The 21,833-nt window shown below is 41.8% G+C and overlaps 3 protein-coding genes across 6 annotated transcripts; 2 read left to right on the forward strand and 1 right to left on the reverse strand.

Moving 5' to 3' along the window:
• Window positions 1-625: 625 nt before the first annotated feature.
• On the forward strand, window positions 626-5,751 carry LOC120812569 (BEN domain-containing protein 7-like). Its single transcript, XM_040168672.2, has 10 exons — window positions 626-1,046; window positions 1,465-1,542; window positions 1,629-1,976; window positions 2,161-2,277; window positions 2,358-2,704; window positions 3,242-3,349; window positions 3,485-3,602; window positions 3,729-3,842; window positions 3,995-4,036; window positions 4,533-5,751. The coding sequence occupies exons 1-10, from the start codon at window positions 983-985 to the stop codon at window positions 4,589-4,591; spliced, it is 1,395 nt and encodes a 464-aa protein (XP_040024606.2). The 5' UTR covers window positions 626-982; the 3' UTR covers window positions 4,592-5,751.
• Window positions 5,752-6,277: 526 nt separating this feature from the next.
• LOC120812570 (selenide, water dikinase 1-like) lies at window positions 6,278-12,240 on the forward strand. 4 transcript variants are annotated; one of them, XM_040168673.2, is made up of 10 exons: window positions 6,278-6,387; window positions 7,827-7,949; window positions 8,096-8,192; window positions 8,524-8,627; window positions 8,727-8,834; window positions 9,012-9,166; window positions 9,260-9,350; window positions 9,470-9,569; window positions 10,539-10,751; window positions 11,411-12,240. In XM_040168673.2, exons 2-10 carry the CDS (start codon window positions 7,854-7,856, stop codon window positions 11,623-11,625), a joined length of 1,179 nt encoding a protein of 392 aa, XP_040024607.1. In that variant the 5' UTR covers window positions 6,278-6,387; window positions 7,827-7,853; the 3' UTR covers window positions 11,626-12,240. The 4 variants fall into 4 exon arrangements, with proteins under 4 accessions (XP_040024607.1, XP_040024608.1, XP_040024609.1 ...); XM_040168674.2 differs by having other exon boundaries at window positions 6,381-6,718; XM_040168675.2 differs by lacking the exon at window positions 6,278-6,387 and adding an exon at window positions 6,647-6,906.
• Window positions 12,241-19,986: 7,746 nt separating this feature from the next.
• Window positions 19,987-21,321, reverse strand: LOC120812379 (zona pellucida sperm-binding protein 4-like). Its single transcript, XM_040168309.2, has 6 exons — window positions 21,300-21,321; window positions 21,029-21,213; window positions 20,835-20,932; window positions 20,453-20,610; window positions 20,288-20,374; window positions 19,987-20,063 (listed from the first exon to the last, which is right to left on the reverse strand). The coding sequence occupies exons 1-6, from the start codon at window positions 21,319-21,321 to the stop codon at window positions 19,987-19,989; spliced, it is 627 nt and encodes a 208-aa protein (XP_040024243.2).
• Between the last annotated feature and the right edge of the window lie 512 nt (window positions 21,322-21,833).

Below are 21,833 nucleotides of genomic sequence, written 5' to 3' on the forward strand. Positions count from 1 at the left end.
AGCACTCTCATTTGGGACTAATAAAACAACAAATTAACGCTATTTGAATATAAACTCAAAATATTAATTAGATACATTATTGCCAATATTCGAACCTATAAATGACTAAATCAATATGCAAAAAAAACACGTATATCAATCGCACAACATTCTACCGAACAGGAACTGACCAGTTTGAAAATGGTTGAGAATTGATGAAATGATGATTAAAGAAACCTACAATTGTCCCAAGTGAGTGAACATTAACTCCTGTTTCCTGTCAGTGACTCAGAATGTTCGAGGTCATGACCTGAGAGAAGGGAAATCAATCCACTGATGCACAATATAATAGTACATCAGATATAAGGATACCCTATTTTCACCAACTCTAAAGAGGGTTTATACAATATGATACCTGTGTATAAAATAAGATCTCTCATGTAAATGTAACAATACCTTACATTACATTCGAGAAGATCATTGAGTCATTATTTTTAATGTAAAATATGAGCAAATGCACCATTGCCCATGTTCATTTAATTCAGAAAAAACTTTTTGTTTACTGTGTGGTCTCATTATTGCCTTTATTCCAAACGCCAGTCCATTGTTTGGACACCAAAGAGGCAAACGTGTGACTCGATCTTTCAGATGAGAACATACCATCAGGTGGCGCAAAGGGATGTGTTATGAATATGTAATATTAAAGTCATTAACGTATTTACATGGCAAAAGGAAAAGAAACGGCATCATTTTTTTATTTCTATTTTAAGGAACGAAAAGCGACGATCACCCGATAGTATTCACCAGGCAATTTAAGCAACGTTGCGGTGACAGGATCCATATGGCGCAACGTGGGGGAGAAATTGCACTGATTAATGAGGCTGGCTGGACGCTGATTCCGCTGAGCGCATCGCTGTCACCGATTCCGTCGTTCTCAGGGAGCGAATCTTTTCCACCGCGCGATCGTCTGTCGACTGCAAGGTGATTATATCCCTCCTCGAAGATGGAGTGCGGGGAAAGGAAGAGGAGGAGGAAGTCGCAGAGCTTTAAACTGGTCACGGAGGAAGGTAGGCTGCTGAGCGAATGGAAGAAAGACGCGAGTCTGTCGTCTGGCCGTTTTTGTTCTGCCGCTGCGTGCCGGCGGAGCTCGACCCGCGTCCATAGCCTGCGCCTCGGTCACAAGCAACAGATGGAAGCCATCATGGTGGAGGTCCTCTTGCATGTCACACGAGGCTCAGCGTGGATTCGTGAATGAATGTGATTAGGCTGAAGAATAGTCTAAATTGTGGAAACATGTTGAATATCAAGCGTTAAGCTTGGATTGTTCACTTTCTGCTGAAGCAAATGTTCTAGGCCACCTCTCCTGGATACACTTCTTCATACCACCTACAGGTGGTGGTTTCTGCATGGGATGGGAGGGGGAATGGGGGGGTAGATAACAGTATCATCCTCCAAAAGCAACATCTTTGCATCTTTTGTGTGCAGATTTTGCCCCTTCATATGTGATGAATTCCAACTGCAACGACGCAAATGGAGACCCGAAGGATGCCGCTGTTCCTGATGGTATGTTCCATTTCGTGAATAAAATCTCTATGATGTATCGAGGCAGATCTCACCTATCACTCCGACACCTTTCTTTCTCAACGTAGTTTGGCTAGAGGACGAGGGCGTGGAGATCAAGAGGCAAATCACAGGAATGATGAGGCTTCTGAGTGATAAGACCGGCAGGGTATATCATCGTGTGGTAAGAGAGCAGGACAGCTTAACAAAGGACCCTCAGGAAAGGCATCAGACCTGGGTACATCAGCCTGCCATTTCATCTCTTGTGTCAGAGGACCACCAAAGCAACCGCTGGATCTCTGCAGGGGACCCGGGGCCTGCACCCATATCCACCCCCATCCCCAACGGTCCAAGTTGTGGCCAGTACGGCACTCGCTCCAAAGCCCTGAAGGTCCTCAACAATACCAAGGATCCGAACAAAGTGAATGAAGCTAATGGTACGATGCCATAGCAGATTTGAAGGGGATACAACCAAGAATATACACAACTCAAATGTCTCCCATGTAGACACTTGTTGTCTGTGACGCGGCAAGAAAGCAATTTCCACTTATATAATTTGCACTCATATAAGCATGTTAAAGCAGACGATCACTTACCATCGCTCTGCTGTCTTCCCAGTAGGTCTCGTCCCTTCTGATGCAACAGAAGCCCCCTGCTGCATGTGTAATTGTAAGGGAACCTTACAGGCTATTTTGCAGGAACTGCGTGCCATGAGGAGGCTGATGCACACGCAGAAAGGTAAGCGGATGAACACAAACACTCACGTACTGTGACCAAGTGAGGGAGGAAACATTCTTAGTGATATTGTCTTTTTCTAGCATCCTTAGAAAGACACGGAGGGGCAGCATCGTCGGGCCAGCCTCGTCTCGGTCCGGGCCCCTCGCCTCGCTGTAGGCCCCGCAAGAGAAGGCCAATCTATAAAGTGGCGCCACCGAATGTTACCAGACCAAGAAGAGCCGCTCTCGGCCCCCTGCAAGCATCACCTCTTATAGCTGTACATGCAGAATCTGGAAAGGCGGAGGGATATGAGAAAGATCACGACTCTTCTCACGACAGCCTTTCTGTCTCGCCTGAGGTTTCTGTTCTGCCCCCTCAGGAGGATACAGTAGCTATCAACGACATTCACAATCCTCTGCCGAAGCAACTAAAGGAACTGTTGTTGGAGGTAATCCAAATGTTGACTCAAATTTACTATTTGCCTGGCCACAGAAACAAGTGCTCCTCAAAAATGTAGTTTCAAAGTCTGTTTAATGTGTGTATTTGGTTTCTCAACGCAACCTAATGTACACGTGAAAGATGATTCCGTATAATTAGTTGTTAAATTCATCGGACTACCTCCAGCTTCATCTTCTTCCAGATTTATTTTATGAAGATATAACTAATTTTGTTTTATAAAAGTTCTAAATTTGAATGTCTTTGACTCCATTTAAGTAACCTGAAATACATCTTGTATATACATTAAATATCGTCGGCAAGTGATATCTCATTTTGTTAAGTTACCACTTTGGATCATCATTTTGAGATGGTATGACTTGAACAATTATCCTTATTTTACATTCAGCATTAAGCTAATACCTATTACAATTACTTTGCGCGTACTCTCTTTTTGTCCTTCCAAAAATCAAATTTATCTAGTGTTGTAATTGACCAGTTGTCCGTAGATACCTCAGAATTAACACTGTGATATTTGATTCTCTTTCAGTCCGAGGTGCGTCTTGCAGAGGATCATGACGTGTATATCTCAAAGGCGCAGCTAGACTCCATTCTGCTCAACTATACACGCTCAGGCAGCCTGCTGTTCAGGAAACTGGTGTGCATCAATACATTGCTCACTTGCCACTAACATTTTATTAAAAACTACAATAGCACAAATAATTTACATCCCTTATAACGGCAAGTTGACAAATGGCTAAATCTGTTTAATGTGGAGCTGTGATGTGTCCAGGTGTGTGCCTTTTTTGATGATACCACGCTGGCTAACTCCTTGCCAAACGGTAAGAGGAAGAGAGGGCTCAATGATAACCGTAAGGGCTTGGACCAGAACATTGTGAGCGCCATTAAAGGTAAAATACAAAAGTCCCATTCAGTCTCCTTGCACCGGGGTGCAACAATAATGACACATTAATATACATATACATACACATAAATGATGAAGTATATATTAATGTAGTTGTGTGAACCGTGTCCAGTGTTTACAGAGAAATACTGCACTGAACATCGAATAGAGAAGTTGCCCGGGCCACGAGACTGGGTCCAGATCCTTCAAGATCAGATCAAACTTGCCAGGAGGAGGCTGAAAAGAGGTACTGCCACAGTCTACTGCAAAAGGTTGCACCTAATTTTCTCACATTTATTGAAATGCCAGTGAGTTTACTATAATTCCATTGCAAAATTGTCAAAGACAATCCTTCTTCGAAAGGGTCGGCTAAACCGTGTTCTTCCTTTGACTCTTCAGATGCTGCAGAAGCAGAGGAAGTCTTAAATGGACCCTCCACAAGTACAAACCTCTAATTAAAATGGCGACTAACAGACACACACACAACCCCAATCCAGTTGTTTACTTGTACACGTCTGTGTCTTTGCCTGCAGGCCTTATATCACTACTCCATCTGACAATAATCTTCCACCAGAACCCGTCTGAGCCTTTACCTTTCACAACTTCACTGTCACAACACACACACAAAACTGTGTTGCTGGCTCGCTCATTGGCTCGTGTGTCTTTGTTGCACTGTTGCTGTGACATTTGACATTCCCACACAGCTTCCCGAAATGTCAGCTAATTATCTTCACACCATGCACCTTATCCCCCCCCCCTTTCATTTCCCAATTTGCATCACCGCCAAAAAAGCATTCATCTTTTTGCTGTCAGTTTTTAATTTTTTTTGATAGACCGCTACAAGACCTGTAAAAGAAATCCAACAAATATGTGAAACCCAGTTGTCTTTTATTGAAGTGATATTTTATACCTGAATTCTTTTCTTCCTTCGTTATAGGCTGTGACTCTAGGAAGCCTGCAAGCGGGAAGGGGACGGTCGTCATCATGACTGGTTGATTCAATGGCTGCCTCACTGGCCTTACAGCATTTGTTATTTGTCTTCATTACTTTGCATTTTGCCACTTTACATTTGTCCTTTGCTGCGCTCTTCTATGGATGTTAACGGCAAAAAATAGCACCCAATGACAAAGCAGCCCGTTTAATGATTCTCTGTCTCTTTCGCATACAGCTTCTGCAGCTTTTGTGGTCCTTCTTCAGGACAGATACTGAGATCTAGGTTCTAATACCAAAAGACACTAACGCATACAGGGGCTAAAATATATTGTGGCTTATTGTTTACATTGTAGGCTACAGCTTTAACTTGCCTAGTTCTCATATGTCAGTACCAGGAGTTGCAAGTCTTAAACAAGAAAACGTAGACAACTGTTTTAGTATAGCATTCGCACACTTAGCTCAAATTGCTTTTTAATTTACTTCCTAAGTGACAAATTTCTCAATGGGTGTAACGTGTAGTGCAGGGTCAATCTTATATACAAACATTACATCCAAAAGGAGATTTACGATGTATTGTAGAATAGGCTAAGCTCGAAGAATAAAGCATATAAAGTATTCATCCGGCGGGCCGCACTGGACACCCCCGGCGGGCCGGATTTGGCCCGTGGGCCGCGAGTTTGACACACGTCCTCTAGGCCAGTGATTCTTAACCATAGGGCCGCGGCCCAAACTTGGGCCACCAGCGCCCCCTAGAGGGCCGCAAAAAACTTTCAGTTTTGCACCTGTGGGCCGCAAGGGCCGCAGGACTGCGTGCAGCTTTCGACCATGTGGTGGCGGTAATGCATCACTCGGTTGTTTAAAAAGCGCCAATACACAGAGAAGAAGACTGTCTACTTCGCAGCAAAAATGGATACGTTTTTAAAAAGAAAAAATAAAGACGAACGTCCTGCCGATACCCCCACCCAGAAGACAATAAGTGGATTTGGTTTATTATTGAATACAAATCAAACCGAGAGTGAAGTCAATTAAACCTATACAGTGTTAATATTTAATGGGCCCCGGGCCACTTTGTACTATAAAAATTGGGCCTCAAGGTCGAAAAGGTTAAGAACCCCTGCTCTAGGCCATGCATATCTATTGTTATATTATCACTACTATTGTGGTGAATGACATTTTTCATAACATTGTTGCTTTTTGTGCACATAACACGAATGGTAAATAAATATGGTTTCCTGGCCATTTCGTCTTTGTGTCGTTTTTAAAAAAAATATGCCAAATAAGAACAGAAGTTCAAAAAAAAAAGTTCGTAATCCTGGATTTCTTTCTAAAGGAGCAAATCAATATGAGAGTGTTGTTCTAATATAATGAATAGATACAAACATGCATTGCAACAAAAATTATTATCATAATCCTACCAAAATATCACAAATGCCCGTGTCAAGTGCCCACACTTCATGCCAGACGATGCTGTGTTGTTAAGAGCAATTGGAGGGAAAACAGTAAATTAAAGGTACACTCCGTTGTAGAGATTTTTTTGCCAGACTTCGCGGCCCATTAAAGGGGATGTCGAAGCCGCCAGTGTATGGACAGAGGACCCTTTGACATCTTGTGAGTTTCCTCTTTGAATTGCACACCGTATACTGTTTGACGAAAACAAAGAACGATCGTTTAGGTTAATTTAACAAAGCGCCTTCGTTCGTATATGACAGTTTAGATTTTTTCGCTTAATAGTTCTGAGTTAGAAGACAAACGCGTCTCACTTTCCGTCAGGCGTTCTCGGAGGGCTCCCGATTCCAGCCGCAATGCATTCTGGGGCCGTCCCCGCTCTTCTGTCGGGATCCACCGCTAACGTGAAGCTGGTAAGGATAAACTGGACGGAGCAATTAAAGGGGAAATGTTGCAAGAATATAACTCCGCTTTGGTCCTAAAATCGTTTTCGGGGCGATTGTAAACACATATATTAGACATTAGCAGTACAGGCGTTGCACAGGCAGCCTGTTCGGCGCGGTTTTATTGATACGAGCTGTGATGTTGCACTCATCGCATGGTGACGGACAGGAAGGGGTTAATTTTTTCCGCCGCCGACATTTTTTTTTCGGCGCTCAACGACAACTTTTTAACTTAACATGGGCCAAGAACTGTCACTGCGTCCTTCACCCGGAGCGCACCACACCCGCGCTGCGGCCCGCGGTACGCGTCTCTTAGTGGTGTAATAGTTTTTTTACGGCTCGCGCACTCTCGCCTCTTGCTCGCCTCTTTGCTCATCGCCTCAACGCATTGATCGGCGTTTGCAAGCGAGAGTTAGCATGCAAACGGAAACGGCGTTTTTTAGTTTGGCCACAGAAGTGAGATGTGTAACGGTGTAACTTTCAGCACAGGTATCCCGACTCTGATTTTAAAGAGTTGATTGATATTAAAGCGAGTGTCCGGCGCTGTTGTTGTGAGCCGGTGCATCAGGGTTGAATGAACTTTGCAGCGTTTTGCCACTTGAACGTTCCCACTGTGCGCTAACCCCCCCCCCCCGCGGCCCCTTCAGGGGGTCAACAGCAGCTGGAAAGAAACACAGGGGAATAAGAGACAAGTAATCGAAATACTTAAACCAAAATATGTCAGTCCTTACCATTCAAATTCACTTGCAATTTATCAATTCAATATCATTTAAATCTATGCAGGACTATATTTTTGGATATTCACATTCAGCACAATGCAATGGACCCACCACGTTCCTTTTTTTTATTTAACGTTAAGACTTATCAGAGATTTTTGTGTGTTTATAACTCCATGTGTTTTGTTGCTTTGATGAGGTGTTGCTAATTCAAAGTGTCCTCAAAATGGCTTTGTAAGACTGATGGTTAATACATGTTTTTTTAAAATTATATCCAGTATCTCAATTGTAAGGATTTTGCTATGTTACTTTATTTAAATTTACTGTAAACAATGATAATATCTTAAAACATTACGCTTGTGTTACATTCAAAGAGACCTAGAGATTAATTAATAATTCATATTAAGTGTCATTGTTAAATGTAGCTCTGACACAGTCTTAAAATAGTATGAGCACACAAAGTCAGTATTTAATTCAGCAATGTTGCTTCAGATTAAACATAATTTGTACTTTGATTCTCTGGAATTTATGTGCAGATGAGCACATAAGTGGATAACAGGTTGCAGATGTGAATGATTGAAGTCTTTAGTATTTAAAGGCAACACAATTAACAAGATTGGCTTTAAACACATATCTATTCAAACAGTGTTTCTAATCACATTTGTCTCTTGTTCTTTCCCGGGGCCATTCCAGTGGTGAAGACCCAGACTTTCTTCAGACATGTCTGTGAGGGAGTCCTTCAACCCTGAAAGCTACGAGCTGGACAAGAACTTCAGACTCACGCGCTTTGCTGAGCTCAAGGGTACTGGGTGCAAGGTTAGATCTCAGTATGAATATCTGTATGTATCAGTATAAATGCATCATTGTTTTGGCATATCTCTTCATATTACTCGATATTCCATCAAATGTGATGTAAAAGAATGCAGCATAATGATTACGGTGGTTTTTGTCGTCGGTCACAGGTGCCCCAGGATGTTTTACAGAAGCTGCTGGAAGCTCTACAGGAGAACCACTATCAAGAAGATGAACAGTTCCTGGGGGCGGTCATGCCCCGATTAGGTTATTATGATACTAGTATAGTACTGTAATAACAAAAAATTAAAGTTACAATGAGTATACATATAATGTTAAAGGTGGAAGAAGAATTTTCCTCTGTAGAGTAAACCAGTTTTGTTGTGGCATTAAATATAAAGTTTCTTCATACATAACTCTAAAAACATGTGTGTTATATTATACGTAAGGGACCAAGAGATATGATAATATGATGATAGGCGAATGACTGCACACTAAAATGAGTCAGTTTAAATTCCCTCGTACTTAAAAGCCCAGCAGTCAGAATAAAACCAGAAATGCACACAATATCACATATAGATCTCTTGTATTTTTGAAGGCATAGGAATGGACACCTGTGTGATCCCCCTCAGACATGGAGGCCTTTCTCTGGTCCAGACAACAGATTACATCTACCCCATTGTGGATGACCCCTACATGATGGTACGGATTTTATTCTGCAATTCTTTCTCTGTATTATTTGGTTGTGCCTTTATAATACAACCCTTGATGTACTTGATGGTCAGTATTTCCATTTTCTAGGGAAGAATTGCTTGTGCCAACGTTCTAAGTGACTTGTATGCCATGGGCGTGACGGAGTGTGACAACATGTTGATGCTTCTGGGAGTCAGCAACAAAATGTCAGAGAAGGTATGAGGCACGTCTGCAGATGTGTTCACTTTTGGATCCTTTTTCTGGCAAACAGCTGCAAAAAAAAACGGGTTTGTGGTAGAACGCACCAGCTACCACTCTCACTAGAGTGACTTAACACAAATATATATTAACTATAATGTTTTTATTACCTTTTTCCTTTTCTTGTTTACGAAGGAGAGAGACAAAGTCATGCCACTGGTCATCCAGGGATTCAAGGACGCGTCAGAGGAGGCCGGCACATCTGTAACAGGCGGACAGACAGTGCTCAACCCCTGGGTGGTCATGGGAGGAGTCGCTACGGCAGTCTGCCAGCCGAACGAATTCATCATGTATGAAGGAGTTCCACAGCGCACACGTCACCGTCTTGTGTATCATTTTGTTGTTATCCAAAAAAAACAATCACGAGTTTTGATGCTTCTCAGGCCAGACAATGCAGTGCCAGGAGACGTGTTGGTGTTGACCAAGCCGCTCGGAACACAGGTGGCCGTTGCAGTACATCAGTGGCTGGATATTGTGAGTCCCCCTGCCGCCGCCGCTCATTTCACTCACTCCAATCACTTTGTATCCACGCCCCTCCTTTTTTAGGATACGCACTAACGCCACTGGCTGTGTGTGTGTTTGTTATTTCCCAGCCTGAAAAGTGGAACAAGATCAAGTTGGTGGTGACCCAGGAGGATGTGGAGCTGGCCTACCATGAAGCAATGATGAACATGGCTCGACTCAACAGGACAGGTGAACCTCTTATGGAAATGTCCTAGTAGGCAGTGAGGATAACTGCCTTAAAACAGCTCAGCCTTTGCACCACAATCAAAGGCCTCAACCAATAGCATTTTGCAGAACGAGTAAAAATCAGTATTTTTTTAATTCCAAACCAAAATGGCAAATGTGTCACTACTTTCAACTCCCAACAAAGGCAGTGCAGAACAGGCCTGTATTGATGAAGGGTCCTAACAGAATCAAATGATCTGTGTGTCTATAAGGGATAGCCTTGGTAAGAGTACCAAGAAAAGGTGCTTTGATGTTTCCTTTCTTATTTCCTTTAGTACAGGAAAGACCGGACCTTCCTTTCCCAAAGGAAACAAGATAATGCCGCCACACAACTCCTTGTCAATGAAAACTTACAATGTGCTTATATTGAAGAGGTTTAGTAATTATTTTCATACAGTCAAAGAAATTAAATTCCTGTTGCTGAAAATGAATAGACAGTGACAACCATTTGTTTAAAGTGTTTTTTATTTACTTCCCATAAATCATTCTCGATAACAAGAAGCATCAATACCAAACAAGCTAGGCCTATGATAGATTATTAAACGATTAAAAAGGCCTTCATGCTCTGCATAACTACACACAGTACCAGAACCAAGTTCCAAATGTTTGACTAGTACCGTATGCTGTTGGGCAGAGAAAAATGTTGAATGAGCTTCTGCTAATATAGCAAAATATAATGCAAAAAGCCTTCCGCGATTGCTTTGTAATACCTTAAGAAAATGTGATATGTGAAACAGAAGTTTCTGAATCTGTAATCTGTAAAAATATTAGTTTTTGCTTCCAGGCGGCATACATCGTCTGGCCTGCAAGGAGTGTAAATATATCTGCACAAATCATATAGTCAATATTTGCTCACAGCACTTGTGTACATCCTTAATACACCCACGGTCATGCGCGCTCTCTGTCTCCCTCTCCCGTTGTTTTCCCATGTAGCTGCTGGCCTCATGCACACCTTCAACGCTCACGCAGCCACCGACATTACAGGGTTCGGCATCCTAGGCCACGCTCAGACGTTGGCACGACAACAGCGAAGCGAGGTGTCGTTTGTCATCCACAACCTCCCAGTGCTTGCCAAGATGGCGGCCGTGTCGAAGGCTTGTGGGAACATGTTTGGACTGATGCACGGCACCTGCCCCGAAACATCCGGTGAGTGTGTACATGGCTCACGTTGTGTTCTTTCTTTCTTAACCGCTGTTTAACGCATAGTTATTCTACAGTAGATGACACATATGTCAAGCGAACCTCAAAGTGCCCAACATCACACCATAGTAGAACGAATTAAAATAAATATTCCAAGTAGGAACGAGCAAAAATGTTGTCGCAAGATTGAAATGAAAGTCTTTAAGAATATGGCTTCTGATAGGTTCAAGTTGTATTGAAGGTAATCTGTATCCATTTTGAAAGCTATTCTTTAAAACACAACTTGTACATGTTTTATTTTGAGGGAAAGGTTGGAGTGATTGTCCGCTTTGGATTAAAGAAACTACTAACGATACGTCCAAGTAAAAAGGTGGAATGTAAACACGACCTAAACAGATATATACATCCTGCGGGATATAAAGGAGGAAAAAAGACAAATCCTTACAAAACTTCATAAGGGCAGTTATAAAGATAAGAGACCCACAGGGCTGCAGCATCTAATGCCAGCTGGACCGTATCCCACACAACATCAATGTGATCGGTTTCAGCATCAAAGGCAGCATTTATAACCAGCGGTCTGACAAGGGAGCACCCGCCAGGAACCCTTCACATTAAAAACCTCCATTTAGCCCCTTGTGACTCACGAGATCTCCCTTTCTTCACAGGAGGCCTGCTGATTTGTCTGCCTCGGGAGCAAGCTGCCCGCTTCTGTGCAGAGATCAAATCCCCAAAATACGGTGAGGGCCACCAAGCGTGGATCATCGGCATTGTAGAAAAAGGAAACCGCACCGCGCGCATCATCGACAAACCACGGATCATAGAGGTGGCACCACAAGCAGCCACGCAGAACGTCAACCCGACTCCCGGTGCGACCTCTTAATCCGCCTTTGCATCACAGACCGGAAACCCCGAAACCTCTCCAGAGTGTTTGTTTTAGACACATAAACTACAAAACCATCCTAGGGTGTTTGAAATATATACACAAAATAGTATGTACACAGAAAAGACTGCGTTGGCGTGTATCTACGTGAGAAACAGCCCCACACAGTGGCCCAAGGGGCGTGTCGTCCCCCAGCGGACTCAAACTAGCAGTATCCCAGTGACGTAACGATTGACGAGAACGAGAGCATACTTCAAATCCATTGGCCTTTTTATGTCTGTTGTGTTCCGTTATGCTACATGTGTGCGATCAGCAGGCAACTTCTGGTAAGAGGGCGATAAGGACGAAGACAATAATAGGATACTGTTGATTCATTTTCAATCTTAGGAAGTCTGGTGTCTGCAACCTCTTTGGCTCTTTTAAAATTGCTCTCATCAAGCAGGCGGACCGCTTAATTTTTGTTTGTCCATTAACTTTGTACAGATATAAAGTCTTGTTTTAGTTCTTTGCCGTGACTGATGCCTTGAAAGAAAGAGTGAACAGAATGGTTTGTTTTTTATTACTTTGACTTTTTGCATTGTCCCCACCTAAACTAATAAATATTAAAATAGAAAATGGCTTGTTTTTTGCCCGCTCTTTGGGAGCCGCATTCAAAAATCAAATGTTTTTACATCCAACAACAACTGATGTTGATTGTGCATTGACGTGAAGTCACAGATCAGGAGCTGAACCTTGTGTTAAAAACTTTATTTAGGGTCAAAAAAGTTGTATAACTAAGACCAAGCAGCCTGGGGGGTGTTTATGATTAGTGGTCATGTGGTTTTCTCTCAATGTTCCAGTCTGTCAAACACTTAAAAAAGCTTCCAGCTGATCAAAGTCCAGATTGGTTTTGTTTACCCTAGAAGTCTGAATGAACCTGTAAATGTTCATATGGATACCAGGAGCACAATATGACATTCACCCCACCTCTTACAATAAACCTCTCTTAGTCAATTCATGCATAAGAATGGAAAATAACTGTAACTAACTATATATAAATATATAGTAAAAATATATATATATATATACTTTATAGAATAAATAACTGTTTACATGTCCCCTGTTAAGCATGATTACAGATTGAGATGTATGCAGGATAATGTACATTTGATTAAAAAAACAGCAATTTTATAATAAATATTGTTATGTTACATGATTCAGTTTCAGCCATAGTTCTATATTTACAAGTTTCACATTACACAAACCATAAACAGTGTATGGGGATCATTTAGATGTATTCCATTACATTGGCTTTATATACCGTCTATGGCATAAACTGACTCCAGCAAGGAAGGAAAAAACATTGCATAAACAAAAAATAATTTCCACTTTTAAATATCTATTCCTCAGCATCAAAACACCGCAGATCTGGAAGGTATTGTATAAAATAGAAATATATTAGTGAAGTAACAACCATGTCTTTAATCTGAGTGCGATGATCATCAGCGCAACCTGTCACCCAAAATGAATGTTAGTAAGAATGAAGCACGGCGCAGAGACTCGTGTGAGGCATAAATCTATACATCCACTCCACAATGTATGTCACATGTGTTTCTTCCCATTTCCCAGCTGTACATGTTCCACCGTCGTCTTATCATTTTCAGGCTTGAAAAGTGCTTGGATGTCAAGCATGGCCTCACAAATGTGCTGACCAAACCTGCACGAGTTCTGCAGGTCACATGAAAACACAAGACAATAACAAGAGTGTTTAGTTTTGAACGCTCAACATGCTTCACGTTTATGACACAATGCATCACCCCCCTTATATTCACCAATAGACCTGAACATCAAAGGTCACATTCCTGAGAGCCTCATCCCACGCAGGCTCAACAATTTTCTCCCAACACTAGTGTATTTGTAAAAAAGGTCTCCGTAGCTCCGACGGTCCGACTGGCGCACAGCAGGGCTCTTCAACACACAAACGCCAAGTATGCCATCGACAGAGTAGCGCTGAAAACATTCTCCATTCCGGCGGGGACCCGAGTCTGCAACCAGGAGAATCTATTCATGGGACAGATCCCTAAGTTTATTGTTTTAGGGTTTGTTGACAACGAAGGATACACGGGTAGTTATACACGGAATACACAGCCCCGGGGAGCATTGGTTGGCAATTTATATCACAAAATACAAACATGGCTTTTTCTTTGACAGTTTTGGAAACCCTCCTGATTATGAACAGTTTCCAAAAGAAATAGTTAATTTTCTCAATTATAACTGTACGGCTATGTCTTATTATAGGAAACAGGTTCAAAATAATTTTACTACAACCTGTGGTCAACATTGTGTTTTTTCTATGTTATATACAAAAAGGCTGGTCTTATTCACGAGTTTTAACTTTGTACGGACCTAATCTAGTCAATAATGATGCAATGGTCTGTCGTTTTGTTAACAAAATCCAACCGTTTGGGTGTTGTGAGGATGCTTTTACGTGTGTACAATGTGTGATCTAATGATAAACTATCCTGTGACGTTTTATGAATAAAATATATAAAGACAACTTTCAGCAGTCAACATCAATTTTATTTTTCCATCCACAAAGAACAGACTAACAGATAATACAAAAGCATTACAAACACTTGTAGAAAGTTTAAAATAATAATAATAATACACAACCATTACAAATATTGTGTCATAAAAAATAAAAAAAAAGTAATGTGCATCCAGTACAAGCTTAAAAATAATAATAAAAATACATGTGTCACCCAGTAATAGCACAACACATCTTAAAAATCTTCCCACGAATCATCACTCCTAAAAAATTTGGTCTTTAGGGATTTAGGTGTCTTAAAGGGGGTGCTGTCTATAGATCGGCTGGTCTTAGTTTTTGTTTTGAATGACCCCGAAACATTAAAACCCCCGTCATAAACTGCATCACCACCCTTACATTCAGCAATAGACCTCCGAACCTGCGTGTTGGGGATAGCGGATAGGGGGATATTTAAATCTGCTAGTATTTTTAAAAATATCTTCCAACCGATAGGTCTAGATTCGTCTAAAACATTATACGAGGACGTGACACTTTTCACCAGATCATACAGATGTGTGCCTTTGATCGTTTGATTGTTGACAACGATCTCCCCTCGGTCTGTCCAGGATATGCCGTTTTTTGCGTGGTTCAAAGCATCCAAAATGTATTCGGCATGTTTTTTTACTTTTTTTAGATATGTGCCTGATCACATTGCCTAAAATCACATCTTTTCCTGGTACGTCATCTGCTGAAACGACAGGATTTGAGCCCGAGTCACTTTCACCGGAGGGTTGTGGTAAAGGCAACGCCACCTTCTCACGCTCTCCCTGTCTCACCACAGCCAAGTATCTTTGTAAAATAACGGAATATTTTTTGGCTTTTTCGTACATGTCTGTATCAGGTTGATTCAACACGTCAATCATAGCTCTATCAAGCTCATTTTGCACCGCCTGTCTTATAGACCCTCGTTGATCCTGCTGCTGATAATGAGGCTGCTGCTTTACTAGGCCAAGCTGATGCTGGGGGACCAGAAACATTTTTTGGGTGTGCTCCATTTTTTACCCACGCCTATTGACAAGACTAATTATAAACGGAATAGCAGCCCCTAATAACGGTAATAAAAAGCCCCCCGACTGGTTGAGGGTCTTTTTCTTCTTGGTCCGTTTAACTTTTTTATCCGCCACCAGCCGGATAATCTTCTTCTTCTTCTTTAAGAGGGCGAATTGTTTGTCGGTCAAAGGAATGTTACCTCTCAATACATTGAGTGCGATCTCACACAGAGAGTCGATAAAATCCGTGCTTGCATTTATATATCAACTCCAACAATGACAAATTCCTCTGCATGCGTGATGACATTTTAGCGTTATTAACGCCTGTTTTTTTTTTTGGGAATATACACAACCTGTTGTTCCGATAGCAAAGCCGTTCTGAGTCTTAAATGTTCGGGGGTCAACGCTTTATAATCTATGAGAAGATAGCCATATGATTGTTGGGTCGCATCATTAAAGGCCTCTAAAAAATATTTAGTATTACCGGGAAACATCTGTCTGGCCAGTAGTGTGATTTGATATTTATCCCTAGGGTTTTTAAACAGAATGAGATAGTTGGTGTTTAAACTAATAGTGCGACTAGATTTACCCTGAATAAATAAATTTTGTACTAAATATACACAACTGAGATTTCTATGATGTACATATTTGGTAAAAACATTTTGAACTTCTATATTATTCCCGGCATCATTCATTAAATCGTCTATAATGAGTAGATTGTTTTTGGCAGGAGGTAGTAAAACATCATCGCACAGAGACTTTGGTAAGCCCTCTACAAAGTTAATGTCTCTTGTTTTAAGCAGTTGATCATATAAAGGCTGCCAGCATGAATAAATGTAGAGGACATTGTCAATACGATGTGAAATAACCCTCTCAGCATTTGCAATAATGTCCTTGACAAAAAAAGTCTTTCCACAGTTTGAAGGCCCACTCACTACCAAACTAAAGGGGTGTTGTAGTCGTGCATCAAATCCTTGATCGCTGTTAGTATCCATAAGGAAGGGTCGTATAGTCAGACAACACCCTCCGCTTATTGTACACCACTCTGACTTGCTTTAAAACTGTCTCGTTTTTAAGATGTAACTTCTTTTTATCACGCCTGATAGTTTCAGACACAGTGGTCAAAGTGTGTGTGTTGTGATTGGTTACTTAAGCCTGTACGAGACCAATCAGTGACTGGGGGGTGACGACGGAGGCGTTTCTAGCGTTTAATGTGACGCCTTTACATTTGACAGCTGTTTTACCCTGCATTGTGTTATAGGCATAGCATTTGGGTCCTCCTGATACAAACTCTGTGATGTAGTCTTCACTAGGCAGCCCGCATATGTCTCCGCTGTTTAACTCATCAGTCAGGTCACCAAGATATGCCCCCAGGAGCGGCACCCATTCGCTCCCTCTCGATGTAAAGACAATGCTGTCTGTGTCACAGTACAAGACCCTCTCCTGCAGTTTGTCTAACAAGTCGTAGAGCATCAATCTGGCATGGGCAGTTGTCAGGGCTCGTCGTTTACGTCTTTTATACGGGAACCGTGGGCGTCTGCATGTCGCCTCTGTATCAAAGCCACGTCATCTGAGATAAAACAGAATTGTCGCACATCAAAGTGGTCACTAAACATCAATTGTGTGAACCGGACCGGATCTGTGATCAGCTCGCATGCAGGCATATTATTGCTCATACTAAAACGGCCCCACAAAGAGTTTAAGAGGAGTTTGTTGCAGCTTCTCATGGCTTTGTTGACCCTGATTTTGTGGGGTTACACACTCTTCCGATGTTGCTTCTACTGTAGTACTCTCTTCTTCATAGTCACAGATCCCCTGCAGCATTTCCTCGTCAGTCAAGCATCCTGGATAGTTCCATGTGTCCTTTGTTGGTGTAGACAGGTCAAGCTGATCCCTGCTGTACAAGCATACATGGACAAAATATGTTATAAAACAATTGTATATATATATATATATATATATGGATGATGTCACATACCTTGTAGAAGGTCTCTCAGACTGGTCAACCGTATGTACTTTTTTTTTTCTCTGGAGGGGCATACACGTCTATTAGTAAAAAAAAAATTAAAAAAAGTTCAACAACAATAATCAATAAAATACATAAAAATATTTGATATTGTTCCAGTTACCTGCAACCCCCGTTTGATAACGACGATCAGTCGGTTTTTCCCAAGATGTTGATTCTTTCAAGAGAATTATAAAATCACCATGAATGATTCGTCAAATAATAAATATATAGAAGTCTTATATCATTCTGCCATTTTCCCTACCTGTGACGGCTCCCTGGTTAGTGTACGTAGTCATTGGTGGTAGACAACTGAGTGCAGCAACCTCCTTTTTCAGTTTTTCAAGACTCACATGTATAGGCGTCGAGCTGTCATCTATTTCTAAAAGGTGTAAATACCTATTAAAAATATATAGAAATATATAAAAACAAATATGTATCACTCGACATAGTACAATCTTTAAAGCTTTTTTAAATTTATACCAGTGTGTGTGTGTATATATATATAAATTTGACAATGAAATAAGTACTTACCACATATCTGGTACATTGCTCCCCCCTTGTAGTACATCTGGCTCTCAATGGAAATGTCTTAAATGTGAGGATGCACCAGTCTGCCAAGGTGTCAAGAAGTGAACCGTGGCTGTATCTATATAGGAGACCCATACCCCCCGAATGCAACATCATTACCACCTAAGGATTCTGCTTTTCACACAACCCCCGGGTCTCAGGGGGGGTTCATCTGTTGATTAAAATTAAACTGCTCACTGTTTACCACATAAGGACACTGTTTTTTCTCCATCCCTAGGGTTTTCAGGGGGGCCATTCTCGAGCCATTTAGGGTTTGGCACCGTCGGGGTGCTGTGTCACATTATGCTTCACTAAGTCGACACATGTGTTCCTCGTTAAAAACTTAAGATGTCTGTTTTCCTGAGGGTAGGCCTTTGTGACCCTCAGGGCTTTCCTCTGTTAGGTTACAAATTGTGTCCTGATGGACCAGAAGAAGATAGCCCCCTAATTCATGCATTAAGATGTTAATGGTGAATCTGAACAGAAGCACCAGTGTCTCACTGATTTGTGGCGGGGTCTCTCATACCTTTGAAGAGAAGAAGAAGACACCGGGACCACACTGGGATAGGCCTCTGCTGTTTCACTAAGAATCCTGGAGCGTGAAGCCCCGTGGATGAGTCCAAAAGGAAGGTTCGATCGCGGTGCCAAATAACACATCTATATATATGATGAAACCCCTCCTACAGTGACGTGTTTCCGGTCAAAACTAACGCCCATCGCATAAAACACACCCAGAAATAGGCGAATTTCCAATCAAAACCCCTCACGTCATCGTCAAAAGCATGGCGTATTTATGCTTAAACAGTGCACGCCCCCCTACAAATCACGCCCCAAAATGACGTATTTCCGTTTCCACTCGTAAAATGACGCATTTCCGTGCATGACCGCAAAATGGCGGCGGTTACGCCCACTTCCTGTATACGCCCCCTTGCGCATGCATGAGGTCAAAGGTCACATGCACAGGTAGTGACATCCCCCCCTTCCCTCTTTCCAATCTGTAATGTTTCATATTTGATTCTTGGCTTTTGGCTATTCCATATAAACCTTGAAATAATTTTATCCCAAGCTCTGAATTACTTCTCAGGGATCTCGATTGGAAGTGATTGAAAGCAATTGAGGAGTTTTGGAAGTATGCTCATTTTTTAAGTATCCATCTGTGAGCTGAGATCTAACAGGAAAATAGCCCACCTCTCCATGTCAGTCCTCATGTCTTGATCCATTTTGGTATAGGTGGCTTTATATAGATCATCAATAATTTTTGTTATAGTTACTCCGAGGTATGTCATTCTTTTAGAACTCCATTTTAAGTTCAGAGTTTGTTGTATACTTTCAGAAGGTTTATAATTTCGTGTTAGGATTTCCGTTTTTGACAGATAATTTATATCCGGAGTAAGAACCGAACGTCTCGAGTTGATCGATTAATTGGGGCAGGCATCTGTTGGGGTCCTTTAAGTAACAGATCATGTCATCCGCAAAAAGGCCTATAATGTGTTCTTCCTTTCCAACCTTTATTCCATAAGGTCTTTATTCTGCCTAACGGCTTGTGCAAAGGGTTCTATAAAAAGATAACAAATAGACTTGGTGAAAGACAACATCCCTGCCTGGTGGACTGCCCCTACCTATACTAACAGTCAGACTGCCATTTATTTTTATCCCTGCAGTTGGGTTATGGTAAAGTGTTTTGACACATTGAATAGCTCTTTTGCTTAGTCCAAATTTCTCCAATACCTGGAATAGTAAATTCCAGTTTACCCTGTCGAATGCCTTTTCTGCATCAAGGCTTATTAAGGCCGCAGTAATGTTTTTACGATTAATGTGTTCAATTATATGTAGTGTTTTCCGTATGTTATCCTGGGTTTGGCGCCCCTTGATGAAGCCGGTCCTCATCTATAATGTCCTTCAAGTGTTTATATCTCTTTACAATAATTAAAGTATATCATTTATAGTCTATATTAAGTATTGCTATAGGTCTGTACCCAGAGCAGCTATCATTGTTCTTTCCTTTAGGAATCACCGTTATTATGGCCTCCTGTGGAAAGGTTTTTGACAGCTAGGCATGTGATCTACAATGATACGCTTTAAGGCTACTTCTAACCCTGAAATAATCAGAATAACCAAACCACAAAATTCAGAAACTTAAATATTTATTTGAAATTCAAAGACTTTATTAGTAAGCATCTAGAACAGATATTTCATGTTATAAGTTCTGTCTGCATGTTATTAACAAATACTCATTCTTGGTTGGTGATGACAAGCTCCACGGTGTGAGCTCTGGGGCCTCCCTTGCTCGAAGCAGCAATGTCTCTCTCTGTGTACAATACATGGGAAAGGACAGTTGCAGTCAGACTTGAAGTTAAGACACAAGAGGATTCATGCATGAGCATTTGTTTTTACCACAAACCATGATGTTCCTCTATGGAAAAGCATTATCTATCTAATTCACCATATTAATTTTTGTCAAAAACAAGGGCAAGAGACTTCAGAGTAACACACACATTGATGGTGTAAATACCAGTGTGGTATATGGCGTACTACTCACTCTTTCGTACACAGGATCCCTGAGCACCTTAGTGATGGGGTAGTCGGCATCCGCGTAAAAGGAGTTGAAGGCCACATCCTCTGCTCAAAACAGAAAAGATTGGGTGTTCAAGAACTCACTGGAAAAAACACTGCACAAAGTATCTCCTTCACACTAACCTTCCCGACAGCCCTTGGTGACACACTGTCCGTTGCCCAGCCTCAGCTCCACGCGCAGAGGTCCAGGAGCTGCAACTGAGGATGGTGCCGGAAGAGGGCCAACCTCAATTGTTACAGCGAAAACAGTGCTGCCAATGTATTTACACTGGACAATCAGCCTGACACAAGAGATAACGTCCATGTTAGTCAGTCAGAAAACTATTGGAGTTCATATTGTAATATCACAATTAGCTAACCCTAAAGGATTCCAGTGAATTAAAGGTCAGTTTACGTTATCCTCTGGAAACCACTGATTTGTTTGAAAATATAGCCTTAGCCGAGCAGTAGAAGTAGAAATCTTTTTACGTTGTGAGCACTCAGTGTTGAAGAAAGAAAAACATACTCATAACGGCTGTCTCTGGTAATCATTCCGTAGGGTCCCGCAGAAACGTCATATAAGGAGAACATCCTGTTCTCATAGATAAGAACTCCAGGTTCCGCCTACAGTAATATGGATTGTATTTCAATCTTCATAACTACTTGAAAATGAATTTATTATATTAATATATTAACTGTCTAATGAGTTGCAACCCTTACCTTTAGGACGGTGCCGCAGCCAGTGGGAGGGAACTGATAGACCGCAAAGTGTGATGTGGTGTCAACAGCACTACAATTTGGTTCATCTCCATTGAAATGGATTGAGTCCAAATCCATGAAGGGTATGGTGGCCACTTTGGACACCACAATGATGATTTGGGCATCCTTGGTGCACTGAAGAGTCACTGAGATCAAAAGATCGAAAGCATGCTATTGCTATCATCTTTGTATATATCCATATAATTCTGAAAGAAATACAAAAAAAGGTTACCAGCTTTGCTGTAATAGCACATTCGTCCCTGATAGCAGCAGTTTATAGCTTGACAATCTAAAGAAGTAATGTCAGGAGGTCCACATGGTATCCTGGCTGTATCAACTACGCCATGTAGTTTGTCATGGTTCTCTATATATGACGGCTGCTGAGGCTGCTGAAGAGTCTGGGAATTTGGTATTTGCCATGGCTGCTGGGGCTGCTTAGGCTGCTGAGGCGTCTGTGGGTTTGGTATTTGCCATTGCTGCTGAGGCTGCTTAGGCTGCTTAGGCTGCAGAGGCGTCTGTGGGTTCGTATTTGCCATGGCTGTTGTGGCTGGTCAGGCTGCTGAGGCGTCTGAGGGTTTGGTATTTGCCATGGCTGCTCCGGCGGCTTAGGCTGCTTAGGCGTCTGTGGGTTCGGTATTTGCCAGGGCTGCTGAGGCTGCTTAGGCAGCTGAGGCTGCTGAGGTGTCTGTGGGTTTGGTATTTGCCATGGCTGCTGAGGCTGTTGTGGATGCTGAGGCTGCTGAGGCGTCTGAGGCTTTGGTATTTG

This window comes from Gasterosteus aculeatus, chromosome Y (assembly GCF_964276395.1).
Source record: "Gasterosteus aculeatus chromosome Y, fGasAcu3.hap1.1, whole genome shotgun sequence".
Lineage (NCBI taxonomy): Eukaryota > Metazoa > Chordata > Actinopteri > Perciformes > Gasterosteidae > Gasterosteus > Gasterosteus aculeatus.

What these genes read in the sequence shown, in the direction of transcription:
- LOC120812379 (XM_040168309.2), bottom strand. Translation starts at nt 21,321, where the DNA reads ATGTGCTATTACAGCAAAGCTG. An exon ending in CACCAAGGGCTGTCGGGAAG is followed by an intron (nt 20,375 to 20,452) that starts GTTAGTGTGAAG and finishes TGTTTTGAGCAG; the next exon opens with AGGATGTGGCCTTCAACTCC. An exon ending in TGTGTACGAAAGAGTGAGTA is followed by an intron (nt 20,064 to 20,287) that starts GTACGCCATATA and finishes TATTGTACACAG; the next exon opens with AGAGAGACATTGCTGCTTCG.
- LOC120812569 (XM_040168672.2), top strand. Translation starts at nt 983, where the DNA reads ATGGAGTGCGGGGAAAGGAAGAGGAGGAGGAAGTCGCAGAGCTTTAAA. An exon ending in GGATGCCGCTGTTCCTGATG is followed by an intron (nt 1,543 to 1,628) that starts GTATGTTCCATT and finishes TTCTCAACGTAG; the next exon opens with TTTGGCTAGAGGACGAGGGC. An exon ending in CAGGAGGAGGCTGAAAAGAG is followed by an intron (nt 3,843 to 3,994) that starts GTACTGCCACAG and finishes TTGACTCTTCAG; the next exon opens with ATGCTGCAGAAGCAGAGGAA.
- LOC120812570 (XM_040168673.2), top strand. Translation starts at nt 7,854, where the DNA reads ATGTCTGTGAGGGAGTCCTTCAACCCTGAAAGCTACGAGCTGGACAAG. An exon ending in GGCGGTCATGCCCCGATTAG is followed by an intron (nt 8,193 to 8,523) that starts GTTATTATGATA and finishes GTATTTTTGAAG; the next exon opens with GCATAGGAATGGACACCTGT. An exon ending in CAGCCGAACGAATTCATCAT is followed by an intron (nt 9,167 to 9,259) that starts GTATGAAGGAGT and finishes GATGCTTCTCAG; the next exon opens with GCCAGACAATGCAGTGCCAG.